The 22,594-nt window shown below is 41.3% G+C and overlaps 1 protein-coding gene across 1 annotated transcript in view; it reads left to right on the top strand.

Annotated features, from left to right (window-relative positions):
- The window catches only part of LOC109927759 (cholesteryl ester transfer protein, plasma), a 49,979-nt gene that overhangs the window by 24,592 nt on the left and 2,793 nt on the right, over positions 1 to 22,594 (top strand). Inside the window, exons 7-14 of the mRNA XM_048606001.1 lie at positions 701 to 877; positions 1,633 to 1,683; positions 3,091 to 3,258; positions 13,886 to 13,953; positions 14,049 to 14,091; positions 15,831 to 15,900; positions 17,032 to 17,117; positions 17,207 to 20,023. Of these exons, the coding sequence (XP_048461958.1) occupies positions 701 to 877; positions 1,633 to 1,683; positions 3,091 to 3,258; positions 13,886 to 13,953; positions 14,049 to 14,091; positions 15,831 to 15,900; positions 17,032 to 17,117; positions 17,207 to 17,296 (753 nt within the window). The 3' untranslated portion in view covers positions 17,297 to 20,023. The remainder of the gene's footprint in view (positions 1 to 700; positions 878 to 1,632; positions 1,684 to 3,090; positions 3,259 to 13,885; positions 13,954 to 14,048; positions 14,092 to 15,830; positions 15,901 to 17,031; positions 17,118 to 17,206; positions 20,024 to 22,594) is intronic.

Below are 22,594 nucleotides of genomic sequence, written 5' to 3'. Positions count from 1 at the left end.
TCACTTCTTAATATCCTTAAAATCTACTTCTAGCATCCTCATTTAAGTCCTTATCATCTATAGGAACAAACCACTTAATTTAACTTTTCAAAGTATTTGGCATCTAAAGTAACTCCCTTTTACTAAGCCTGGTGGTAAGCAGAAAATATAATAATGTTAGAAGTAAAAACATAGTCGTTGATCACATTCATATTATTTATTATATAAGCCACACCATGGAACTGAGAAGCCTTCTTTCTCAGCACTGTCTAATTGTGCCATTAGTTTTTATTCCAATCCCCAGTTCTTCCTGTTCCCCACCAGTCAGTGGAATGATCGATGACCATTGGAACAACTGGAATCCAGTGAACCTGCAAACACACAGCCCTGAATGATTCCATGAGAATTGCCGGATAAAAACACATCAGGGTCGTATTTAATTTATCTTCTAGCATCTGGTAGTTGTATCATACAATGCTAATGAAGTTGTTGACTAATTAAATCAATCAATTTCTAACAGGCTACAGCAGATCCAGAAATGACATAGGGAAACCCACAGCGTTGGAGAACGTTGAAGCCATGGGTCATCCAAGAGTATTACACTTATACTTGTCTCAACTTACACATAGGCTGTATTCCAAAGTGTCTGGCTGCTCTTTGTGTTGGTTTTTATGAATGTTACACATTGTTGTGTACTGCAAACTATTGTTGTATCCAACAGGGTAGTGTCTCCTACAAGAACGCTATAGTTTTCCAGAAGCCCAGTGGCATTCCAGTTGAGAGAGTGGAGACCAGAATGTTTAATCTCTGGGTGTCAGAGCCAGTCGTCAACTCTCTCCTTTTTGCTGCACATCATGACAATCGCTTGACCCTGACACTCTCTGATGGTGATTTGTTGGTGAGTTACAGACTTATGCTGAATCGTACCAAATGCAGCAGGCTCTACTGCTCATGTTAAATCAGCTCCTATGATATAAATGCATGATTTCAGTGGTACTGAAGTCTGCATAATCCTGGAGTGGGGCCTAACATGAGAGGATTACAGGGCAAATCAAAAAAGTGTATCAAAGTGTATGATCTATATAGGGGCAAAGTCTGACAGACCGTACCTGCATCATGGTCTGCTATTCACTTAGATTATGTCTGCTTTGTATTCAGCTCCATCTACCATCTTTGGTTCCATACCCCTTGCAAATCTTGTCAAGCATCTGTCAATTTCATTGTTAAAATTTACACTTGGATCCCCCCCACCCTGCAACTGGCAGCTCAACTGCTTTTGGGATGGAGAATTCAAGTTCTTTGCGTATTTCCTGACATCACTCATGATTCGCTGAGTTTTGACAGGAGACAACAAATTGACTTTGGTATCGCTCGGTTAGCAGGAGGGGAGAACCAGTCAGCATCCTGAACCCTAGTTGCTGTGCTGAAAAGGAAGAAGGCCTTATCAACCTCCATACAGTTGTTCCACAGCCAAGTGGCTTGATGACCCTTTCTGTGATGATGCTGAGTGGTTGCATGGGTAAAAAACAAAGGAGGGTGCCCAGTGCTTGTGAAACAGCCCCAGGAAGAGGTGCTTTCTCTCAGATAGGAAGGTTTGAGGGAAGAGTAAACATGATGCACTATTTATTCGGGCTTATTTCTTTACCTTTTCAGAAACTTTTTGATAATGGGGGAACTAAAACCGAGCCGAATCTTTTACAGCAGGTATGTCTTCATTTAATAATGGTGTAACCCGTTTATGGATAAACCATCAAGAAAATATCTTTCTTTTTCCTAAAGAAGTTTAGCAAGCCATGTGTCCATTTCAATGGTGACTCCCTGTGTTACTGACATAGTCAATATCATCATATTGTACATTTCCGAAGAAAACAAGAAAAAAATTCGCTCACAGCCCTAATGAGGAGGACAATCCTTTTGGAAATTTCAGTTTTATGACTAAACTCCCTGTTGTGTTATGGACCAGACGAAACCCCCTCAAAATATGTGAGAAAGATAGCCTCAATCCTAATTTTTTCTTATTTTTAAAGGTAAGTGCCAGGAATTGTCTTCTGGATGCAATTCGATTGGTCAGACTACCAGATTTGAAGCAAAACACACTTGATTCATACGCTATAGTTAAAATACAACAAAAGAAAAAAGTGATTGGAATTACTTAACTCTATTAGTAAACTTAACAGAAGAATAGATTATTTAACTACTAAACAGTAACTGCTGCAATGTTGTAACATCCCATAAACGCACACTTGGCAAAAGCAAATTCAGTAAAATAGATTGTCTCACATGCAATTCTCCAGTCCAGGAGGAAAAGCATCAGAAGAAAACTCTGAGAGAGAGAGTAGCAGGGAGAGATGTACTGTAGCTTCCAAACCTAGCTTCAAGACCCCAGCAACTGCTCCTGAAAAACTAAAACTAGAAATCCTGATTCTGTGGGAACTTGACCCCACCCATTCAGGATGCTTCTGTTGTTCCAACTTTAAAATAAAACCCAAGGCTTCACCAACTGTTTACTTTATTGGATTCAAGTGGACAGCCTGGTACCTCCATCTTAAAACGTCACATAAAAAAAAGGACAAAATAAATGTCTTAAAGCCATAGTATTGTCACACTTGCTTCAAGTCAGTTAGTTTGACCTGAAGCGTGGATACAGAGATCACTATTCCCTCTAATATCAATATTACAAGTGATCTGATGAAGGGTCATTTTTTAACCTTCACCATCTGGGTGGGAATCTGGTAGTGGGATTCATAGCATGATCTTTGTCAAATTGTGATCAATAGGACGAAAAATAAAAACGAAAGTTGTGGGAAAAGCTCAGCAGGTCTGGCAGCATCTGTGGAGACAAAGCAAAGTTAATAAAATCAGAGTTAAGCCCCCACCCACCCCACCCCAAATATAAACAGTCCTGATGGAAATTACACCCAAACTCTATGTACATCTCCCGTGGAAACTTGCCCATTTGTCTGTGCCAGTGCGGCCAGCACCATACATTGTTACAAATACTATTTCTTTTTACTACAGCCTCCATAAACTCAACTAATCAGTCTGATGAATAGGAGGATCTAAGCTGTCAGTTTTGCCTCATGTCAAAATGTTTTCTGTGCTATTTTACAGATGATCCCTGGCATTCCTATGGACAACCTGATGATCAAACTTGAGTCCCTAAGACCACCTTCCCTTCTCTTCAAATCTGTAGGCACAATTCTGCAGGCATCTGTATCTCTGCAAGTTGAAGTGTTGTCCAGCAGTGAAGATTCTTACACAGCACTGTATTTGGAAATGGTTAGTTACTTTAATGATTTCCTATAAACAGCATCATTAACGCAAAAAATAGAGAGGTTGACAAACTAAAGAAGATAAATAGAATAGAATAGGAATTTATTGTCATGTGCACTTTTACATGAAAATTACAGTGAAAGGTTTTATAAGTTGCCCCAACATGGCGTCCACATCAATGACAGAAGTCATACAAAATAATAAAATAGAAGTAAAATTAAGACAAGGTTCATCACAGTTCAGTTAATGGCTCTGAGCTTGGGGAAAGCCGATTATGGAACAATGAAATAGCCTGCAGATGCAGACAAGACAAGACCACCGTGCTGGGCTGCTTGATACTAGGCCGGAAGCCTCTGCTGAAGAAGAGCGTCACTCCTAGATGAGACTGCCTCCCCAGCCACTGGAATACCGGGATGCTGAAGACAAAGAAGACCTCCACAATGGAACAAGACCACCATGCCGAGACAAGTTGGCCATACCGGGAGACTGCCACGCTGGGCCCACAGTTCCTTTCTCCTTCTTCAAACACTTGGGCCTAGCTGCGGGCCCGGACCTTCAGCCCAGCCTTCACGGGGAGGCAGCCCAGGACCTGCTCCTCACTCACTGGGTGACTCCAGGGCTGGGGTGGAGCCACGTCTGGCTCGTCCTGGCATTGATGCTGCCAGCTCCAGATGCTTCCTCCTTCACCCGCTATTCTCTAGGCTTAAAAGAAAAGAAAACAAAGAAGACGAAGAAACTAAAAAGAAAAAGAGCAAAAATAAAAAGAAGACAAAACAAGAAAGAAACCTGACCAGAGCGGATGCCCCCTGTGCTCAGACCCCTACTTTGCTGCCATCTTGATGATACTTGAAGGTAGGATAGTGGTGTAGAAAAGCAGCAGGTTCAGTTCAATGCTGAAAAAAATTGAATGAATAGATTGTGGAAATGAAACTGTGAGTAAGTAATATGCTTTAAATGATAAGTGTTTAATAAGGTCTAAAATTAGAAATATCTTTATGTATAGATATGAAGACCTTTTCCTAGTCATAAAGATGACAACAATTCCAAAACATAGATTGTCTGTAAAGCACTTTGGGAAATCCTGACATTGTGAGAGGTGCTGTATAACAGTATATTGGAAAAGGAAATGGAAAACAATCAGTAGTTCTGTATCTAGATCCATTTTATGCAAAAGCAAGGGGCCATGTACTAGATGATAATTAGGCCTCAGTTGGAATAGCTTATATAGTTTTGGATCCTCTAGTATAAAAAGGATATAAATGTCCTTGAATTTAAAATCCCAAATGTCTTGCTGAAATCCAGCAGGGCTCTCTTACTTGTCCCATCTGGTTGAATCTTCCTTTTTATCAACTTCCCTTTATTCAAACATCTGCATCGAGCAGCAAGGCATCCAATGATAACTCCTTGATCTTTAACTCTTCACAACAAACTTGTTCTTTTAATCAAGGGCTTCTTCTTCCCCGTACTCCTCTGGGTGAATAACCCAAAAGTAGCCCTTTTGCCAGGTAATAGCAGAACCTGTTGTGTGTCTTCCTTTGCAATACATTTTGCCTGGCTGTCTCTGAGTGTCTGCAAGCAGCAGGGAGATCTGTCTCTTCCTATCTGTCCAGATGTTGTTAAAACTCACGACTGACTTTCTGCAGACCTTAACAAGGGATCGCCGTGGCAACCTGCTTACATTTTCTGTGACTGGGCACAGCTCAGTGCACCTTTGCACCATCCCAATTCCAGGACTTTCTGTTTTAACTCACATTAAAAAAAGGCAGTTTAAAACATATCCACCTCTTAAGGTCTAGCAGTCATAACAAGTTAAAGCTTTCTTCCTGGGAACGGAGAGTTCAGGTGTAAGAGTGACCATGAGTGACGTAGAAAGCAGACAATCAGCTGTCCATCGACTCCTGGGATTAGGTATTTCTTAAAAATTTTATTGTCATAATTTAGCTGAGAATGTAACGAGTGAAAAATGAGGTGGGCTGGAATAGCTCAGACGCGGAGAACTCTTCAAAAAGCCAGTAGGGAATGGGACAATGCTGTTTAAAGGGATATAATACAGAATAGGATAAATGGTTTCCACTTTTTAGTGAGATACTCGTGAGCGAGCCAATTTGGGATTATCACAAAAATGTTAGAAGAAATTGTGAAGATTTCAAAAGAGTGTAATTGTTTCTGACATGCTTTCATTGAAGCAAAGTTGATTAAATCTGGTGATGTAAGCTAGCTGGAGTGAATACTTTAGTTCTCTGCCAGTTCTGGGACAGGTGGGAAAAATGGTGGTTGGATGAACTTAAATGGAAGAGTCAAACATTCTGATCCTTGCTGGTGGGATAAACTTTGCGATTAAGCTCCCCAGTCTTAAAAGGCGAATCAACCTTTCTAACTGTAGGAGTTGGGGAAGCCAAACTTCAAGCATTTTCACTGCATTAAAAGCATACCTTGCCATAATTAGCTACTTGCTCCAAATTAACGTCTACCTAATCATGAAATCCACCTCTTTAGGTACCTGACTGCAAAAAAGAGGCTTGTTCCTGGTGATCTCTTCTTCCTGAACTTGGGGTTAGTACTTGCTGCTTTGTTCCTGGATTGATGCAGTTTTAAGTGACGGTGGCTTTCAGCTACAGTGTAAAGTCTCCAAGTTCATTCCAAGTGGCCCAGGTGGGTGAGGGCGAGTATTTTTGCAGGGCAGGTGGAGGGACAATGGCTCAGGAGCAGTACAGTCAGAGAGGGAAGACTAGGGCAGTCTCTGGGCACTGCCCATTTAATGATGGAAGAGCAGAAGTTGCAGCGTTTTTTTGGTCCTATCTGGAAAGAGGAGAGTTACAGGAAACTGGGTACTCAGGCTGTGGTCATTGCTGTAGGAATCAGGGATGTGTCTGGTGGCATCGAGTTGCAGAAGGTATGTTGACAATCATGGGGGAGTTGGATATGGTCAGGTGGAGGTGGGGCATGGTATAGTCTCTTCGGGGTGAGTGGGTGAGGGTTGTCAGGGAAGGTGATGGTACTGGTCACCTCAGGATGGTGTAGAGGATTAGGATGGGTATTGGGAACTGAATATTATTGGACAAGAGTCAGAAGGTCAGTGTAAACATGAATGGAGTTGGCGGAGATAAATGTTTCAATCAAGTTCCCGCTTATTCTTCTAAACTCCAACAGATACAAGCTTAGCTCTGTTTTATTTTCATTCATTAACAAGGTGTGGATGTCATTGATTGGGCCTGTCCCTAGTTGCCCTTCAGAAAGTGGTGTTGAGCTGCCTTCCCGAACTACTGCAGTTTGTGTGCTTTAGGTAGACCCACAATGATGTCAGGGAGAGAATTCCAGGATTTTGACCGAGTGATATTGTAGGAACAGTGATGTATTGCCAAGTCAGGATGGTGAGTGGCTCGGAGGGGATCTTGCAGGTGGTGGTGTTCCCATGTATCTGCTGCCGTTATCCTTCCAGACGGAAGTGGTCGTGGGTTTGGAAGGTGCTGTCTAAGGGTCTTTTGGTGAATTTCTGCAGGGCATCTTGTAGATGGTAGACACTGTTGCTACTGAGCGTTGGTGGTGGAGGGAATGGATGCTTGTGGATGTGGTGCCAATCAAGCAGTCTGTTTGACACCATCTGCTGGATGGTGTCAAGCTTATTAAGTGTTGTTTGAGCTGCATTCATCCAGGCAAGTGGGGAGTATCCCAGCACGCTCCTGACTTGTGTCTTGTAGATGATGAACAGGGTTTGGGGAGTCAGGAGGAGAATTAATCACCACAATATTCCTGGTCTCTGACCTGCTCTTGTAGCCACAGTTCTTACAGATATTTTTCACTCAATTTTAGAGCAGGTGGGACTTGAACCCAGGCCTTATGGCACAGAGGTAGGGACACTACACTACTTATATGGCTGGTGCAGTTCAGTTTCTGGCCAGTGGTAACCCCAGGATATTGATAGGGGGGATTCAGTGATGATGATGCCACTGAATGTCAAAGGGTAATGGTTATAGTCTGTTTTGTTGGAGATGGTGATTGTCTGGCATTGTTGTGCAAATGTTACTTGCACTTTTCCAGTCTTAATTCTTAAGAAAACCTGCCCATTCAAGGTATTAGTCTAATTGACCTCCTCTGAATTGCATCCAAGATATTCACATCCTTCCTGAAATAGGAAGACATTAACTATAGTGTGCTGTAGTGTGAAGGACGTGTGCTGGAATATTCCCCACTTGCCTGGATGAGTGCAGCTGAAACAACATACAAGAAGCTTGACACCATGCAGCAAGATATTTATGCCCTTCCTGAAAAAGGGAGACCAATACTGTATGCAGTAGTCCAGATGTTATCTCACCAACGCTGTAATAGAACTGAAGCATAACCTCTCTACTTTTGTAATAAAGACAAGAGGTGCTGGAAAAACTCAGCATTGGTCTTGCAGCAATTCTGGGGAGTGATACAGTTAATGTTTTGTGACGAATATGTATTTTCTTCAAAATTTCCAGTTTTATATTCAATTACGTTCACAATAATGACAGCATTGTGTTTACTTTCCTAATTCCTTGCTGTACCTGCATACTAACATTGTGTGATTCAAGCATAAGGATCGCTGTGCATCCCAAAGCTTTGCAATCTCCCATTTAGATAATATGGTTCCATTTTATTCTTCCTACTGAAATGGACAATTTCACATTTTCTCACATTATACTCCATTTTTCCTGATCTTTGTTAATTCATTCAATCTATTCATATCCCTTTGTAGCCTCTTTATGTCCTCTTTACAATTTAACCTGCCTTCCCTAGCTCTGATCACTCTGCCATGCCAACCAGCAAGTGACCTATTTACACCTATTCTCTGTTTCCTGTTAGCTAGCTAATCTTTTATCCATGCCAATAGGTTGCTCCCTACACAATGAGCTTTTATTTCCCACAATAACCATCGCTATAACCTTATCAAATGCCTTCTGAAAATCTAAATATGCTACATTCACTGGTTCTCCTTCATCTACAGCACATGGTACTTCTTCAGAGAACTCTAATAAATTTGTTAAACACTTTTTTCCTTTCACAAAACCATTCAATTTTGTCTGATTGCTTCAATTTATCTAAGTGCTCTATTATCATCTCTGTATTGATAGGTTCTAACGTTTTCCATATGACAGATGTTGCAGAGGGGAGTGAAATAAAATGAAATCCTGATAGTCACTCTACAATGCACAAGTGACAATTTATTTATCTAAATCTAACAGTTAACAAATTAACAGAACTACTAACAAACAGAACAAACCCCCTTAACTACTAACTACTCCTGAATAAAACAATATTCTAATGGTATGCTGTTCCAGTAGATACAAGGCCCACTTATATATACCAAATTAATAAAAATCATTAAAACTTAATGTCTTGAAATTACAGTCAGGATAAATCTTCTGAAATGTTCTTTGCCTTCTCTGCTGTCCTCCAGTCAGGAACGCCTTCCTCCATCAAATTCTTGTGTCAGGAATAATTAGCTAGGAGTGCCATAGTACTTTTATTTAGATGGTGCTTACTCTGAGAGCTTAGAGATTTCTGTGAGAGCCAGTGAGTTTCTCTTCAGGTGGCAGTTTGTTCGCACACCAATTTTCAGATGACCTCTTCTTTTATACCCTTGATGACCTATCAATTTCTTACAATAGGATTGGTCCTACATAGTCAAAACTATCAGATTTTAAATTAATTGGCTTTTGGTATCTAGGGCCTGCTTTAAATTAACTGGCTAAATTAAAAAACCTTTTGACTTGGTAAAAATGCTGCTTTTTTGTTCTAACCATACAGTCTTCAATAAAAATGTTTTAATTTCGAGAACTCTCTATGCATCTGCAGTCATTTTTTTAATCTCCAAGTTTAGAAAAGCATATCATCTTTTAAAGGAACCACAATCTTGCCTGCTATCATTTTACAAACATCAAATACTCCACCCGACTTTGCAACACAGATATTCAGCTAATTGGTCAATCATTTCCTGCTTTCTATTTCCCTGTCTGTTTTAGTGAAGGAGTTACATTAGTTACTTTCCAATCTAATGACATCTTTCCAAAAGCTAGTGAATATTTTTTTTAAAAGTCAATGCATTGTCTGTCTCACTATCTACTTCTTTTCACATGCTAGGCTGACATTGGTGGGAGTAGTCCAATGCCTATATGTGTCAGTTTTCCCCCCACAATGTCCTAAACTGAGCATAAGCTATTGATCAATCAATGTAAAATGTCAGGAACTCTTGATGCCGGAAGGTGCCCTGACTTAATCTACGATTAGATACTCTTCTAGGGAGCAGGATGTTGGTTCCTGACATTGTTACAGCCAAATAGAAGTAATATAATTGTTGTAAAGAGTCTCAATATGTTCAAGATTAAAAATGCCACAGTTTGAGCTCAATAAACAACTGTCAATCTACCTGGTTTATTTTTAGTAAACATTTAGCAATCCGTAATTTTTATGCCAAATTTCCTAATGTTTAAAAGACATTTGGAGAAGTTCACGAATAGGGAAGGTTTGAAGGGATATGGGCTAAGTGCAGGGAGGTGGGGCTAGTTTAGTTTGGGATCATGGTCGGCATGGACTGGTTTAGACCGAAGGATCTGTTTCCATGCTGTATGACTGTATGAGATCTATTGGGTTCACGACTCCAACAATTTGCTAAGTACTACTTCTCTGTAGTTGTAATTTTCATGAGTTCCTTCCTCCCTTCCACTTCCTCATTGACAACTATTTCTGGGATGTTTCCCGATGTCTATAACTTATATGAATGTTTGATGTTCCTCTGCTTTCATCTGCATGCGAAACCTCTCATTTTGGCAGAGTACAGAGGCACGTCATCTGTATGGGACTCAGCAGGTCCCTGGCCTCTAGTAGTCCCCTGAGTCTCAGAGACCTGAAGCGTTGCATTCTCTGTTGGCTATGATCCCATGTTGATGATGTGCTCACCAGGCTGTGGGCCTACGGCCACTGCAGACAGTGGACCCACTGGGTGACGACCTTTATGCTGGTGGTGGGTGCAGCTGGACACTGTTAATGCAACCTCTGAGCTGTCAGCAACATCATCTTCTGGTAAAGGATGGAGGGAGCTTTTTGGTGTTTTCAGCCTCCTTCTCTTCTGTTTGCCATTAATACCTGTTGTGGAGAAGAGAGAGAATCAGCTGCTGAACATGCACGGATCCTTGTGTGAGCAGAAGTCCGACACTGCAAAGCTGAGTACAGCAATCTAGAGGTTTGTTCACTGGCTTCCTGTGGGAGACCCTGTCTCTTTCATTCATTGTCACAGCCTTCCTGCTCCAATCTCTGTGGCTTGCTGTGAAAGAGGGCTGAGGATGTGACTGCTCAGTACCCTGCTGCTGTTGTGGGAGTGGTGCCTCCTGTAGTGGATAATCTTGTCCTGCAGATAGAGAAACAGCAGGATTGAGTGTGATGACAGTGTGGTGCATGAGCCATTCATGAACATGCATAGCCTGAGCCATCCACAATAATTTATTAGCTGCAGCACTGTTATGCAACTGACTGACAACATGACGTGGCTGTCAGGTATTCAGTGCACATAATTCCATGTTGTACTCAGGTTCAAAACAATCAGGACGTGCCTGTACACTGGCACAGTTAGACTGAATGATGCCCCTAGCAGTGCCAATTTGCATTAAATAAATGGAATGGAGATCACTTGTCCTCTTCCTACACTGCACCCACTAGCCTGGTCTGTGACCTTGTTGCTGACTGCCCAGGACTGACAGGAAGACATCCTGCTGCTTCCCCAGGGGAAGAAGACCTCCCTTCACAGGCTGAGGGATGATGCGGACTTAGTGTGTGAAGGCCTGTCTGGGTGGCCTTTAAATATGGCAACTGGACCTTTGACCCCAGAAGCTTCTGACATTGGAAGGGGTCACGAACTTCCCGTCTGCCTACCTCATAAAATTCACCTTTCCATTCGTGCTACAATTTATGTGCGCAAGTAATGAGCTGAACTCTGCATGACCATGCAGGAAAATATTCCCACGTAGACATGATCTATAACATGACTGATACCACTGTTAGACTCCATAATGGAGGTGCGACTGTGCTGTTTTCAGTGATTCTGAACGTGGGTAGGAAATTCAGTTCAAATTTTAGAAAATAATTGCAGAAAAAATACATTAGTTCCATTGAAGCTAGGTTAATTGGAACTTACTTTAGGATTAATGCATAAAATAAAAATAATTGAGAGAATTCACTTGTGGATCCTTTGTTATCCATGCTTCCAGAATTTGCCTGACAAAACTGTGTTCATGACACCATCTCACCTGCTCAACTGGATTCACTGTTCTCTTCACGGAGAAGAAAAGATTGCCAGGGTTGCAGAGTTTGAGCTATAGGGAGAGGCTGAATAGTCTGAGGTTATTTTCGCGGGAACATCAGAGAATGAGGGGTGAACCTTACAGAAGTTTATAAAATCATGAGGGGCATGAATAAGATGAATAAGCAAGGTCTTTTCCCGAGGGTAGGGGAGTCTAAAACTAGAAGGCATAGGTTTAAGGTGAGGGAGGAAAGATTTAGAAGAGATGTGAGGGGCAACTTTTTCATGCAGAGGGTGGTGCATGTATGGAATGAACCACCAGAGGAATTGGTGGAGCCTGGTACAATTACAACATTTAAAAGGCATCTGGATAGGTGCATGAATAGGAAGGGTTTAGAGGGATATGGGCCAAATGCTAGCAGAGGGGACTGGATTAATTTATGAACTCTGGTCAGCATGGATGAGTTGGACTGAAGGGTCTGATTTGTGCTGTACATCTCTATGACTCTAAGTAAAAGTAACTAATCTTGTTATTTTGTGTGCCACTCGCCAAGAGCTTCCTGTTTCCTATCACTTTCCTGTTGTGGTTATCTTCAATTCAAACGTTCATTGTGCTGCTGTCTGCTCTAGATTAACTGAAACTGCCAAAGCTGGGGCTCAGCTTGCGTTTGTTGGGGCGTTTGTGTGCTAACTTGCTCCAGTCTCAACAGCCATCCAGAAACAGCAACCATACATGGTTCTCCCTGTCACTGAATGCTTTCATTCCTGTTACCTCAGCACCAGGATGAAAAATTGCAACAGCTATTTGTCTTAAAGCTAATTGTGTTGAGGCACATTTTCCTCTGAAAGCAGTCACAGATTCAAATAATTGTTATAGCGCAGAAGGAGGCCATTCAGCCCTATTATGTTTGCACCAGTTTCAATTGCCCAGTGACAAGCTCCTGCCTTTTCATTATATCTCTGTGCACTACCTCTATCCAAGTAACCATCCAATGCCCCTCTTGAATGCCTCATTTGAACCTGCGTCCACGACATTTCCAGGCAGTACCATCCGTACCCTAACTACTCACTGTGTGAAAACGTTTTATCTCACACCAATCAATCCCCTTCCCACTCAAAATGTTTTCCTCTGAAAATTCATGGCTAGCTTCCTTGTTGTATTAACTCTCAATTTCATGAATATACTTTTGTTGTACCATACATTCTTGACCACAGAGTTCTTATATCCTGGGACATTTAAGTAAAGCGTAGGGTAGCAATTCTAGACTCTAATCAGCAAAATTCTCAAGGTGAAGTACCCTGGGATCAACATTTGATTATTAACTTTGCAGATGTGTATTTAGGCTGTTTTAGTTTCAATTGCTGGCGAATATTTTGCATTCGGCATTTGCATGATGCCCTTTACTGAGTCAGTGGGTGAACATTCTAATTTTGTACTGGTGATTGAGGTTAGTAGAACAACTCTAATTGTGTTGAGGCACGTTTTCCTCTGAAAGCAATCACAGACTCAAATAATTGTTATAGCACATAAGGAGGCTATTCAGCCCTATTATGTTTGCACCAGTTTCTATTGCCCAGTGATGAGCTCCTGCCTTTTCATTATATCTCTGTGCACTATCTCTATCCAAGTAACCATCCAATGCCCCTCTCAGAAGTTTATAAAATCATGAGGGGCATGAATAGGGTGAATAGGCAAGGTCTTTTCCCGAGGGTAGGGGAGTCCAAAACTAGAAGGCATAGGTTTAAGGTGAGAGAGGAAAAATTTAAAAGAGATGCGAGGGGCAACTTTTTCATGCAGAGGGTGGTGTATGTATGGAATGAGCCACCAGAGGAATTGGTGGAGCCTGGTACAATTACAACATTTAAAAGGCATCTGGATGGGTGCATGAATAGGAAGGGTTTAGAGGGATATGGGCCAAATGCTGGCAGAGGGGACTGGATTAACGAGACAGCAACTTCTTCTGTCGAACAACATAGCCTGTTATTCCATTCATATCTGATTGAAGAATCTCCAGAGGTTAATTCTGAGTCGATTAGTCATCCAGCTCATCCAGCTCCGTTCTGAGGACGGGTCACTGGACCTGAAACGTTAACTCTGTTTTCTCCTTCACAGATGCTGTCAGACCTGCTGAGCTTTTCCAGCAACTTTGTTTTTGTTGCAGCTCATGACTCTGTTGTTTAATGTTCTGACTTTCTCTGTGTAGGAAAGGTGCGCAGTGCTGCCGTAATGGGCAGTCAATGGAACATGCTCTAATGTTAATGGAGATAATGTAAATGCAGATCTCTCATTTGATAGTAGTTAAAATTTGTCTTGTGTGATTCCAATTTAAAGGCATAAGTGATTGTTACTTCAGAGTTTTCTCTTCTTATCCTCAGGCTTCTGAAACTATTGTCCATACATCTTACACAGACAGCAAAATCCATCTACGGCCCTCTTCTAACCAGTGAGTGTCTCATTCACCAAAGTACAGTTATTTGCAACATTGTCCATGTTATTACTGAGACTTATTAACCTTTCAAATGGTGCATCTTTCCACAGCTGGTCCATCAAAGCTGTAAGAAGTAATCCCGCAATTGCGCTGGTTAGTACACCTAGAATCCTCTTTCAGCAAGTTCACAATGTTTCATGAATTGACTGTAACTTCAAAGAGATGAAGCTCATTGAGACAATATTCATTGACCTTTTATTTCTGTTTGTTTTGTAAACATAAGAGCATCTTTTTTGCTCTGTCATGGCCCAATGACATATTGTTCTGATGTGCCTGTATGTGCAAGTGTGGAAAGTACTTGCTGCCTAACACTTACTGATGGGTGGTATGGCTTTTTCAGTAAAACGGACAAAAGAAAGTATCTTCTCTCAAATTTGTTCAGGTATGTTTGTTTTCACATGAGGAAAACTAAGCTGTTTGTGATTCTGTCCCCTGTCTAAATTCGATATTGTACTTTATAAGGTTAATGTGAAAAACCACAATTCCATTGGTCAATCATTAAACAGTTCATTTATGCTTCACTTGTTAAATCTACACTTCAAGCCAGTTCAGGACATGGCTGAAGAAAGTGCACCACTATCTTCTCAAGGATAAGTGACCATAGGTTTTAAATGCCAGTCTTGTTGGCCACACCAACTTGCTGAGAATGAATTTTGAACTATTAGCCATAGAATAAAGGGAGGCTTTATGAGGAATGCTTTTGTACAGATGGCAATTATAGCATGTCCTGTCAGAAATATTGGAAAAAGCAGAACCTATAATAATTTTTTTAAAGGGAAGTTGAATTGTACCGTGGAAAGGATAGGGAATGGAAGGAGGCAGATAGCTTTTCTAGAGAGCCGATTCTGCTACAAAGGCCAGAATGACCACTTTTTCTACTGCAGTATTTGGTCATTCTGTTTGTTGTCTCCTCGGTCTGAATCTGACCAGCCAGACTGAACCAGATCCTAGTTGACGATTCAGACAGCAACTGGGAGGAACCACAAAGGCTGCTGTACATTGGCTGGAGTCAATAGTTTTAGAGACTCCAAGTTTGGGAGACCTCCTGCACTTAGACACAGGAAACTGTAGATCTAAATTTATCTGATTTAAACCAAAATTTACAAGGATGTTGCCAGGGTTGGAGGGCTTGAGGTATAGTGAAAGGCTGAATAGGCTGGGGCTATTTTCCCTGGAGTGTCGGAGGCTGAGGGGTGACCTTGTAGAAGTTTACGAAATCATGAGGGGCATGGCTAGGGTAAATAGATAAGGTATTTTCCCTGGGGTGTAGGGGGAGTAAAAAATTAGAGGGCATAGGTTTAAGAGAGAAGGGAAAGATTTGAAAGGGACCTAAGGGGCAACATTTTCACGCAGAGGGTGGAGCATGTATGGCACGTGCTGCCAGAGGAAGTGGTGAAGGCTGGTACAATTGTAACAACTAAAAGGTATCTGGGTGGGTATGTGAATAAGAAGGGTTAAGGGGGATATGTGCCAAATGCTGGCAGAGGGGTCTAGATTTATTTCGGATATCTGGTTCGCATGGACAAGTTGGACCGAAGGGTCTGTTTCTGTACCGTACGTCTGTATGACTTGACAACTCTATAACTGGTATCTCCAAAGGCAAGAGCTAAGGTGTACACACTTAACAATTGCATTTCCACAAACCACACTCCACATTTCTGTGTCCACTCGCCAGGAGAATAAGCCAATCCTTCAGCATGTTCCTGGATTTATTTTAATTTGTCAAAATTTAAAATAAAATGTTGCCCCAAGCGAGATTCATTTGTGTGACCAGCCTCTGCTGATGTTAAGGAATGAGAATGTTTCAGACTGTAGAAAATTTGTTATTTCAGGATGAGAGTAAAGCTAAGCGTTACTTGGAGGCATTTTTCGCAACGGGAGGATTAGAAAAGATAATCTCGTGTAAGTATGTCTGTGGGATTCCGAATCGAAAACATAAACTTGAGCAGCATAGATTTTAATTCAACATAATTATCATGCAAAGCAGGCCGAGTCAGCACCTCTTTTTACACCTCTCCCCATTTTCAATGGGGTGTATTGGTTGGCAATTCAGGATTTCTTTTGTTGTTACATACGTTATAACCCATTCCTAACAGCTCTCAAGTTGATTAGTTTTTTAGGCTACTTCAGGGGGCAGTTATGAGCTAATCAAATGTCTCTGGTTCTGGAGTCGCAGGTGGGCCAGACTGGGTAAAGGACGTCGGTGAACCAGATAGATTCATTAGATTAGCTTTGGCCGAGGAGTGACACAAACCTGTGTCATTGAGTGTTAGCCTGTGGCTCTGAATTCCTACTCCAGTGACAATCCCAGCCTCCCCCAATGAATGCACACTGGCCAGATTTCAAATGTGAATTAGGCTTTGCTGTGTATAGGCACAGCATGAAGAAGAATTTGATTCTCTGACTTGGACATCGGAATCAAAATTGTAGCCTTCCTGGACAGGTACCTGAAGTATTTGTGTTTTTCTATTATTTCATCAAGCTTCCATTTCTGGCCCCACACGTACCAGTTTCCATATGTGAGCCAGCAGCTGGGACAAATATTTTGCGTTTACTTTGTTTTACACTGTAGCTCTGACTTTAGCAGGAGCACTTGCCACTGCAGTCTTGATTGATTTTTACTAACCTAGTAGAGACAGGGCATCAATTCTAGAATATTCCTTTCTTTGTATTGTCTACTCACTTTTATTGGGGAGTGAATTCTCCCCACTCTCTCTCCCATCAGCCTATGCTGTTTGTTGCTGTTGAGTCTCTTAGACTTCCTTGCTATCAACTGTTCTGTCCTGCCTATTAGTCTGCAAATGTGGCACATTATATTTTTGTGTTGAGGTCGCATTGCTGCCTGCTTTTTATTGCTCAATTGTAGCAGCATTGGTGCTGCTGTTGGTGGGACAGGGAGCAGTTTAAGTTGAATGGTCTGTAATCTGAATATACAGAATTGACTAACTGAGTGTGGATTACCCATTGTCGGTTGGCTAAAACCAGACTCAAAAAGGTGAATAAATGGAACTTTTATTTTCCTTTTTTGACTAGATATTGAATTTTACATAACAGCCCTACTTCACAAGAAAGGACTATGCTATTTTAACATTACCAACCCCGTGATGGAGACAGATGAGGTAGGAAACGATTACAGATTTTTAACGCACTTTGATAGCAGGCGGCCAGCAGTTTGGTTGAACTCTGTAGTCTCGTCTCTTTTTTGCAGGGTTATGTGACCATTGCGACGGACTTTGGGTTTCCCCGGCAGTTACTAGAGAATTTCCTCCGCAACCTTGCACCAATGACAAGGCCCTAAGTCCACAATGTGTGGTGAAGACCAGTTGGATGGGGAGTCAATGAAACAATGGCTCTCATTGGTTTGCAAGAAGGATCTTTTACTGAAGATGTTTAATTGGCTTTGTCAAGTCATCAGTGATTTACTGCTCTTATTATGACACATGATATTGACATATATATGAATGGCATTTATTCAAATAGAATACAGAAAACACTTGTCTTTCCCTTTATTTTCACAGTGTATCTTTTGTTTAATCTTATGTTACCTTTTGTCCTTTAGTTCTAATCTGTAATATTTCTGTCAATCCTCTACTACACGCAGGTTCCCGGTGACTTCTTCCGGCAATGAGATTGTCCATTTACAGAATTTTACATTTTCTTTTACATTGAAGCATATTTCAGGTTTTGAGGAGGAAGTTGGGAGGTCAGAGGCAAATTTTCCAAGCAAACTATGGAAGGAGGAAATTCAAGTTCAATGTTAAAAAAACAACCTCATCTAGAATATCTGTCCTGAGTCTTTTTGGTCATTTTTCACACCTCCCCTCACCACTGCATCCACAACACCTCAGCAGTTTTCCATCCATTTTTTGAAAGTGCTGATGACTTCTGCTATTTGATGATGTCTAGGCAGTAAGTTTCAGCAAGCACTTTAGGGTTGGAGGTTTATTCCAGTCAAACTAATAGAGGCACTGAAGGAATACAAATTGTTGATGAGCAAAGGGGAACTGATGATGCATTTCAGTTTGTATTATCTTGTGAGGTTGTACGTGGCAGTACTGTAAGTAATCATGTTGTTTTTCCAATGTGTTTTGGTACATTGGTACAATTGAACCGAAGAGACAGTGAAAATATTGCAGGTCATCAGATGGTGTCATCAAATCAAGGAGTCAGTGGTTTATTTCTGTAACTCAATCACCACTGTTAGGGAAATTCAATGGACTGGCAGAGCTCTCAAATGTGAAAGGGAAGATGAGTTCCTGGAAGACTTTGGCTGTAGGGAAATGATTTGAGTAGTGTTGCTCAGCATTAAAAAGGAACTTGCTCTGATGTTTTGCCTTCCACATCAGAATACCCCAAAGTGTTTCAGAGCCAATCTCGTGCCTTTTTTTTAATGTTTCATGACTGGAGCATATGGAATGTGTAAGCTAATTTGCATAAAGCCTACAATGTTCAATGATCAGATAATTTGCACCAGCCACCTTGGTTGAGAGTTAAACATTGACCAGAGCAGCCAGGAAACTCCTCTGCCTCTCTTGAATTTGGTACTGTGAGATCTTTAAATCCACTTCAGCAAGATGTTGGGGAGTCAGTTTAACATCAGGGTAAGACAGTACGTCTGACACTGCAGCACACTCCCTGAATTATACTGAAGTGTCTGCCGAGATTATGTGTTTAAGCTTTTGGACTTGGGCTTGAAGTCACAGGCTTCAAAGTTTTTAGACCTTTGGGAACTAACAGACCTGAGGAATAGGGGATATGGTGTGAAGCTGGAGTTGAAGTAGATCTGTCATGATCTTATTGAATGACAAAGGTGGTCTGAGGGCCAAATGGCCTATTTCTGCTTTTTTGTATGTTTAAATTGACCTTGCTACTGAGCCAAGACTCGTGCTTCTCTGCCCCCTTTCCCAAGTTACATATTAACAACTTAATGTCGAAATCCAGTTTCAAAGAGGAAATATCTTCTGGCTTAACAAATATTTTGCAATTTGTAAATTCTTCTGAACTGCTTCCTCCTTTTTTAACTGCTGCTGCAATACGGATTCATACAAAGTTCTGCATTATTTCGAATGAAAAGAAAGGCATTATCTTTCCGTATCCGTGTGATATTCTGGTGATCAGGGCTGGCACTGCAATTAAGCATACGAGGCCCTCACCTTGGGCGCCCTTTGAGGGCAAAAGGAAAAACACTGCTGGCTTTTTTGTTTTGGAAAAGGTCAGAACTGAAACCTGGCATTTTAAACCAATTAGTCTCATAATTTGGCATCAGCATCCAAAGGGAAAGGAACTCTGACTCCCATAGACATGAGGCATTTCCACGTGCTGACATCAAATCCTCTGCAGTGTTGCCCAATCAAAATCAATCCTCCTCACACCTTAAAGGGACCCTGGAGGACTCCATTTGGCTGAGGTTTTGCTGGACTGTGCTGGCTTTGGTGAGGTTGGAATTTGATTACTTTGGAAATGAACAAGGGGTTTCAGTCACTTTATTTCTGATCAGGCCAGTGACATTTTTAAGCTTAATATTCTCACTTTATTTCTATTAAAGACTGTGACCAGAAGTTACAACGGTGAGCTTTAACACAGTGTAATCGCACGGCAGTTCCCAATATGGAGGCAATGAATCTCTCTGGTAACATCCTCCCAAATCCCATCCCCAGGTTCCCTAAAACCTGCTTCACCTTAGAATGAATTTACACCTTGCTGTTGACCTAGTTAGTGATGCTCATTCTCCCTTGAATGAATGAAAACAAAGGAATTGCATTTTGTTTCTATTGCAGAAATGTCATTGCCTGGCCCTTCTTGCCCAATACAGACTTGACAAATAATCTTTTCATGAAGACAGACTGCTGACCAGTTCGCGACAGAGCAAGAACTGTGGTTATGGCTACACATAGCACTCACACAAATGTCTCCTCTGCAGACTGATCGAAAGCAAGAATGAATTATTTTAGAAACAGAGTGACATTTATTTTTTGTAAAGCCAGTTTCTGCCTTGTCCACCTACAATGCTTCGTCCACTGCAAAGGTTAGCAGGAAGATTAAGTATAGTGACTGCTTTCATGTGAGTCACAAGTTTTTAAAGAGGTACCAGGAATGGAAGTTAACTTATGGGAATAAAAAAAGCAAAAATATGGTCTGGATTTTGCAGTCAGTGGCCATTGAATGACACATGAGTTCTCGTTCCTTGTAGCTGCCCACAGGCATTTTGTGCCTTCTGCTCATTGGGATTCCAATACAGCACAGCACCCTCTAGAGGGCATTGCAGACCTGTGTGAATGAGCAAGCAACATTGGGTGGAATCTGACGGAGTCCACTGGAACAGGCATGATAGTGGGAGGGGGTGTGAGATCAGTTGAGTGAATCCGCATCCAATTCCTAGCATTGAGAAAGCGGTCCTGAGTTTAATATAGGTGCAGAAAGGTCTTGATGTAGTAACTGAGCCATAGGGGATGGAGGAGGTTGGGCAGGCAATATCAAGGGAACTAAATCCTTTCTCTCCAATCTCTCCAATCAATCAGGTTAAAGAATCCTCAAACTATTGAGTTGGAATATATAATTGAACATTAATCATATGCAGTCAGAAAAGATGGGAAAAATAGAGAGAGGTGGAAGAAAAAGTAAACTTTATTATTGAAATAAAATCTCCAACAATAATTAAAATATAAACAAATGAGCCTTCACGTTTATAAGAATAAATTTTCAGTACTAGAGAGATCATTTTGGTAGTAATTAAGATTCATTACAATATTACAAAATTACTACACTTCATTGGACCAGTCATAACTATTCCTAAAGTATTTAGTGGATATTTGCTGGACATTTTCACAACATCATGTCCTTCCTGAATTTCAGTGCTGAATCTCTTGGTGAGGTACCAGTGCAACGAAGCTCAAAGCAATAAGGAAAATCAGACAAGAATTTTCTGATTTCTCCACATTTAACTTTGTATGCGCAGGTTCTGGAAGTTATTGTCCAATTTACTCTTTGATAATGATGAGTGGAATAGCACCATTGATATTCTTACCAGATATTCTAGGCTGATCAAACTGGGGACAAGGACAAAATGAAAGGCAACTTCAAGCAACAGCCTCAAGTCTAGTACTTGATTGTGAGTGACACCTATAGACTGATATAGGAACATTAAGGAGCTATTGACCAGTTGCTGGTGTAGTGGTAATATCTGTACCCTAGTAATCCAGAAACCCTGAGTAACAATGTGGGAACATAGGACAGCTGCTGGGGTTTAAATTCAAGTACAGTGTAGTAGCATCTAGAATTGAAAGTTAGCCTCAGTAAATTATGAAATTACATTAGTTGTCACTAGCCCATATGGTTTATCAATTCCCTTTGGGAAGGGAATATGCCATTCATATCTGTTCTGGTCTACATGTGACTCCAGATCCACAGCTAAGTGGTTGACACTTAATTGCCCTCTGAAATAGCCTAGCAAGCAGTTCAAGGCTAGTTAGAGATGGATAATAAATGGCTGCATTGCCAGCAACCCCAGCAACATCTAATAGAGTCATAGAGCTGTACAGCATGGAAACTGACCCTTCGGTACAACTGACCATATATCCTAAATTAATCTGGTGCCATTTGCCAGCATTTGGGTCATATCCCTCTAAACCATTCCTATTCATGTACCCATTCTTTTAAATGTTGTAATTGTACCAGTTTCCACCACTTCCTCTGGCAACTCATTCCATACACACACCAACCCTCTGCGTGAAAAAGTTGCCTCTCGGGTCCCTTTTAAATCTTTCCCCTCTCACCTTAAACCTATGCCCTCTAGTTTCAGACTCCACCACCCTGGGGAAAAGACTTTGTCTATTTACCCTATCCCTGCCCTTCATGATGTTATAAACCTCTATAAGGTCACCCCTCAGCCTCCGACGCACCAGGGAAAATAGCACCAGCCTATTCAGCCTCTCCCTATTGTTCAAACCTCCAACAATGGCAGCATCCTTGTAAATTTTTGCTGCACCCTTTCAAGGTTCACAACATCCTTCTGACAGCAGGGAGACCAGAATTGAATGCAGTATTCCAAAAGTGGCCTTGCAAATGTTTTGTACAGCCATAACATGAAAGAATTTTAAATGGAACTGATCTCTGCTGGAAGTTGAAGACCACCAGCATTGTTAGGCAACAGCAAGAGGTAATAGTGTTTGAAGATTACTCTCTTTATGGTAACTAGAACATAAAGGTTTGGGCCAAATATATGTTTCCTTGAAATAGTGCTGTATTTGAAACATAAAGAACCAACTAAGATGGCAAGATATAACTCCATGGTATTAGACAAAATACAAGACAGTTTCTTCAATTCAATATTTCCATTTATTACTGTATTAGACAAATATCAATTTCACATTTGCATCATATCACTTTAAAATTCCAAAGAGAGCAGGACAGAGGAAATGTCTCAACCAAGGAAAAGTAAAAAGACAGCTAAAGTAATTGCCTGAGATAACAAGGTGTAGAGCTGGATGAACACCGCAGGCCAAGCAGCATCATAGGAGCAGGAAGGCTGACGTTTCAGGCCTAGACCGGCGCTGCCTTGGATGGAGGTACAGAGAGAGAGAACAGCAGTTTGGTCTCA

This window comes from Rhincodon typus, chromosome 15, assembly GCF_021869965.1.
Source record: "Rhincodon typus isolate 14 chromosome 15, sRhiTyp1.1, whole genome shotgun sequence".
Classification (NCBI taxonomy): domain Eukaryota; kingdom Metazoa; phylum Chordata; class Chondrichthyes; order Orectolobiformes; family Rhincodontidae; genus Rhincodon; species Rhincodon typus.
This window is presented reverse-complemented; position numbering and strand designations above follow the sequence as displayed.